This window comes from Phalacrocorax carbo, chromosome 7 (assembly GCF_963921805.1).
Source record: "Phalacrocorax carbo chromosome 7, bPhaCar2.1, whole genome shotgun sequence".
Lineage (NCBI taxonomy): Eukaryota > Metazoa > Chordata > Aves > Suliformes > Phalacrocoracidae > Phalacrocorax > Phalacrocorax carbo.
In genome coordinates this window covers 19,666,995-19,671,943 of record NC_087519.1, presented here as the reverse complement: position 1 = coordinate 19,671,943, position 4,949 = coordinate 19,666,995, and the positions used below count along the sequence as shown (strand labels likewise).

The following is a 4,949-nucleotide window of genomic DNA, read 5'->3' as shown; positions in this document are numbered from 1 at the left end:
TCTGAGGCTAAACGGCATGATTGCCAGATCTGAATTACATGTGTGAACTGTTACTGGAGGTGATAAGGTTCCCACTAGAAAGCCCCATCTCCTTTATTTTTCTTCATTTTTAGAGCCAAATCTTCTTTTGGTATTAAAAGCAGAGCTGTGTATATTGAAACGAAGCTCACTTACTCTTTGGAAGCTACATGGTATGTAATGCATGATGTATAGTACTGTATTGCCGGGTCTGAAGGGATAACAGCTATGTGCTGCACATTCTGCCTTCTAAAGGACAGCATCCCAGCGTCTCCCATAGCTCCTGTTACTACGCTGCTGAAAAGTGTTATTAGCTGGGGAAAGCACAAAACCTCTCTGGAAGCCTCTAAATTAGATGGAGATTATTGGAACCACACCCACAGCGACTAAATCCATTTAAGTAAACTGTAAAAGCCCAGACAACTGAAATGTTACTAGGATGTTTGGGGTGTCCTGAACTGTTTTACAAACCATGGCAGAAAGTTTTCTCTGATTTGAATCACTAGAGGATTATTATGAAAGTGAACCTTAACTGGTGTAAAACAAGCAGGAGAGAGGCCAGGCTCAGACCCAGAACACGTGTGTTCTGAGCTCCATCTTCCAGCAGGTTCAAAACGTTCTCTGCCCCTGTAGCTTGCTTGATTTGTTTTCTCTGAGCACATCTTGTCTGTTTCAAGCACGCAGTAAACATGAACTTTAGCTCTTCAGCGGGAAAAGGAAACAGAAAATTATTTGCTTACTATCACTGTGTTACAGGCATACAGCTTCAACTGAGTATTTAGCCAACCTGTTCGGCAGGCCTTCCTGGCTCTGCAGTTAAGAATCCTATTTGCAGCTTGCAGAATAATTATAGAGCGTTTGCAGAGTCTGCTGCATTGCAGAAATGTGGCAAGAAAGCTGTTGTATCCCACCTGGCTCTGTGCAGTGTCTGTTAAGCGTCACGCACGCCTGAGCTTTTGACATACTCCATCTCAAGGTGACTTGCCAAAACGTTTTCCTCCTTATCTTTCTCTTCGCTGCATCTGCATTCCTGTTTCTGTCATTGCTCAGTGTCAGCGGCAGGACAATGGGTCAGGGCTCCTTTGTCTGTGTTCTTTGTGGATAACGCGGGCGAAAGGCACACATTCAGATGCAGAAAAGCAGGTTTTTTTCAAAGGAGCTTGAAAAAACGCAGTCCCCACTTCCTACTGCTCTCATGCTGGAAACCGGCCAGGATCTTGAGAAGAAAAGAAGGGCCAAGACAATTCTGTCTTTGTCCTGGGATTGGTAGCTAATCTCGGGACGCCTCTGGAAATAGGCATTAATCGAAAAGAAACGGGAAGGCGGGGAAAGAGGAGGGGCTGCTTGCTGTACAAAGTGGGGCTTCGGCCAACCCGGCGAGGGCAGCCCCCTCCCGCCGCGCCCCCGCCTTAATCACAGCGCGCCTTCCCGTGAGAGGCTCCCTTCGCAAGCTCTCTCCTCGCTGCTCTCCGCGTCCTCCCCCCGCCCCCCGCGGCGGCGGGGCAGGGTGCGGGAGGCGCGGCCGCCGGCCCAGCAACCCCCTCCTTCCGCCGGCGGGGCGGGGGGAGGCGCCCGGCGCCGCTACAAAAGGGCCGCCTCGGCGGGCGTGTGGGGGTTCGGCTGCAGCGGCTAGGGTGCCGGAGGTTGGTCGGCAGCGAGTGAGCGCTGCTGGAAAAAACAAGTGGCTTGCGCTTGAACAAGGTACGTTCTCTGCTAAGGGAGAGATGTGGTGGAGTTTATTGTAGAGGGATCTTTCCCCGGTACTAGCTCGATGTTGTCATATCTCTTTAGTGGTTTAGTTCTGTTCTTGTGACGAAATCCATCTGACTACGCTAAAGATAGTGTGCTGTTTTGAACCTGTGGATAGGCTGGGCTGGTGCCAGTCCTGCCTTGAATAGTGTCCTTTGTGCCTTGTTCAGGTATAGTGCTTTCAAGAAGGATGCTCACATACTTTTGCATCTCTATGTGTCTGCAGGTGGATTTGTACTTCAAGCTTTTCCTCTTTGAGGACCTCCTGCCCGGCTACAGTGATGTGGTTCTTGGAAAAAATCAGATCATCCCATGAAAATAGAAACCTTCCTAGCTCCTCCCTCCTGGGACTGCCACCTGGCCAAAATCTGGCTGAAAAAGCCCGACTTGGGGCTGCTGCTTTTCCTAATGTGCTCACCCCTGACAGAATCCCTGAATTCTGTATTCCCCCGAGGCTGACCAGCTCTTGCCCTGTTAAGGGCACTGGCTCCCACCAGGACCACAGTTCAGAGGATGCAGATCTTAATTCTTTTGACTACAGCCCCGGCTCTTCTTTGCCACATCTCATTCAGGTGGAAAGTGCTGAAGAGATCCCAGCCCTGGAGGAAGAAAGCACCAATTCGGACCCACAGTCCCAAGCAGCGCTCTCCCTGCCTCACTTTCCCAGAGCCCCCACTTCCTATGGCTTCTGCACTTTGCTGGAGAGTCCCCACACCAGGAGAAAGGAGTCCATCTTCCATGGTGACCCACATGGTGCTCTGCCCAGCCTGATGCTGTCTCGATCCAGAGCTAACACATTCAGTGGCAAAAGGAGTATGTCTAATCCTATTGCTATCAGCTTTGCTTCTGTGAAGTTGCCTCCCAGCCATCTCCCTCTGCAGAGGCAAGGAGCCTGTGACAGTGACACTGCCTCCTCCAGCGATTCCTCTCCTTTCAGTTCTCCACTTCTCAGCAGGTCACCTCCCAGATCCTGTTCCCTGATCAAAACACAAAGTCAGGAAGGATTGCTCTGCCGAGCGCTGAAAGCCAAGAACAAATCTAGCATGGCCAGGAACAATTCTCTCTCTACAGAGGAGAGCAGCTCCACTGATAACAGCCCCAGTGCCATCAGGCGTGCTTCAGAGGGGCTGCTTGCCCTGCGGAGCTTTAGTTTGTCCTGTTCTCCCGTTTTTCCCCTGGAGCTGACCTGTAGCCGGGAGAGACTAGTGGGAGAGAGCACTGTGGTAATGGACAAGGGAGGCATGTTGAGGCTATTGGCTGAATACTGCTCAGAAAATGAAAGGCTGCGGATCCGCCTGATCAGCGCAGAAGGTTTATATGATGATTCCTTAGAGCCCAAAAACATAAACTGCTGTATTGCCTTCTCCCTGGTGCCAGGGAAAACACAGAAGCAAAGAAGCACTGTTATAAAGAGAAGTAGAAATCCCATTTTCAATGAGGACTTCTTTTTTGATGGCATTGCAGAAGACGACCTTTATAGCCTCTCTGTAAGGATGAAAGCAATGAATAAAGGGTGCAGTATGAAACGGGGTTACACCTTAGGAGAACGAGAATTGCCTTTAACGAGTATGTTGTTGATGTAATACTTAAAGCAGACTAATTTTGTCGAAGTTTTCTACTGAATAAAGCTTTGGGTTGACTATTTTAATACTTTAAAACATTACATTGCTTGGTAGTACTCTCATGCTGTTGTGCCTTGTTTTGTTGCTTAACACTTCAAACTGTCTGAGCTATTGGTTAAATTAAAAGGTGGTTGTGAAGCAGACCTTCCGCCTGTCGAGTAGGAGGGGAGGGTAGAAGGGCTTGTTTGCCTTTAGGATAAAGAATTAGGCAGTTACCAAGTCAAAGCTGTTCTTGGTTATGGCTTTCAGTGTATGGAAGGGTTGTTTTCACTCACTCTGGTCCCTAAGCCAGCGCACAGCATGTGCACACAGTAGGCATTGAACTCTGTTGCAGCTCCCAGGTACTTAACATCAGTTGAATAGACCATTTTGACAGCACTGTATTTACAGAGAAGGATGTTTTAATGAGTCCTGTGTCCGGTGGGGGGGAGAGAGAATATGGTTTGTTTGGGTATCAGCCCTTCTCCTACAATGGAGGCAGAGGATTTAGACTCCCAAAGCAGGTGGAAGCTTGTGTTGGTGGTATCAAGATCAGCTTCTGAGCGGCTGCTAAAAGCCAGTGCAGGCAGGGCTGTCTTTCTCTCCACAGACCTATACTATCATCCCTGAATAGTGAGGTGGCTCCTGCCTGGAGTCACTAAGGAGTGGGTGATTGCTGCAGTATCGTTACAGTCTTCAGTTGCCTTTCCTTTCTATGGCTGATTTCACAGCTGTCATGATGAAGTTGCCAGGTAATTTTGGTCAGGAATGTACCCTGGAGTTGTAACCCTCAGCAATTCAGCCATCGCTTCCTTTCTGAAACTGAAGCAGATAGGATATTAATATGGCTAGGGCAAAGGCTAGTTTGGGATCTCTGGGTTGAATTCCTGCTTTGGCTAATGACTTGCTGCTCTCCTTGTTCAAGTCATTGTGATAAAATTAGGATAATCTTTCTCTGTCCTGTACCAGCAAATAGTGAGTGGCTGAGGCACTAGCTTTAACACCAGGAGAAACACAGAGGTGCAGAGCTCATTCATCCTTGAGGCCACATTCCTTTTTTTTTTTCCTCCTCACACACACACACTCCAGCGGAGTATGCCTGCAAATCATGGGACTATTCATGGTAGGTTCTGGTATTGAATCATTTGATTCTGTTTCAGACTTAAGTATCCCAGGAAGGATTTTTTTTTTTTTCCTCTGATAGCAGAAAAAGCCCAAAGGATGTTAACTGTGACCACAAGTGCTCAGAAATGCCCACTGCTAATCCTTGAGCCAGCTCACGTGAGATGCTTCTAAAAACAGAATCCTTGTACAAAGGACAACTTGCACAGGAAAATGGCTGGGTATATGCCCAGAAGCTGATTGTAATCAAATGGAATAATAATCCCTTTGTGCTAAAGGAAAGAATTAAATGTACTGACACACTGTGCAGCTGGAGGTGATGCACTGACACTTGTATCCTTGAATCTGGGCAAATGGGCCATAAGGTAAAAGCTAAAGGAAGTGGGGAGAAGTGAAATTTAAAAATGTGACTTCAAGGAAGAATCAGTAATGCTGCAAAAAGTTAAGCCCAAAAATTAA

General features: G+C 47.9%; 1 protein-coding gene across 1 annotated transcript; it reads left to right on the top strand.

Annotated features, from left to right (window-relative positions):
- Positions 1-1,424: 1,424 nt before the first annotated feature.
- On the top strand, positions 1,425-3,415 carry LOC104048420 (C2 calcium-dependent domain-containing protein 4C). Its single transcript, XM_064456643.1, has 2 exons — positions 1,425-1,719; positions 1,994-3,415. Exon 2 carries the CDS (start codon positions 2,049-2,051, stop codon positions 3,348-3,350), a length of 1,302 nt encoding a protein of 433 aa, XP_064312713.1. The 5' UTR covers positions 1,425-1,719; positions 1,994-2,048; the 3' UTR covers positions 3,351-3,415.
- Positions 3,416-4,949: the final 1,534 nt, after the last annotated feature.

Coding starts and splice junctions, on each gene's coding strand:
- LOC104048420 (XM_064456643.1), top strand. CDS start 2,049: ATGTGGTTCTTGGAAAAAATCAGATCATCCCATGAAAATAGAAACCTT.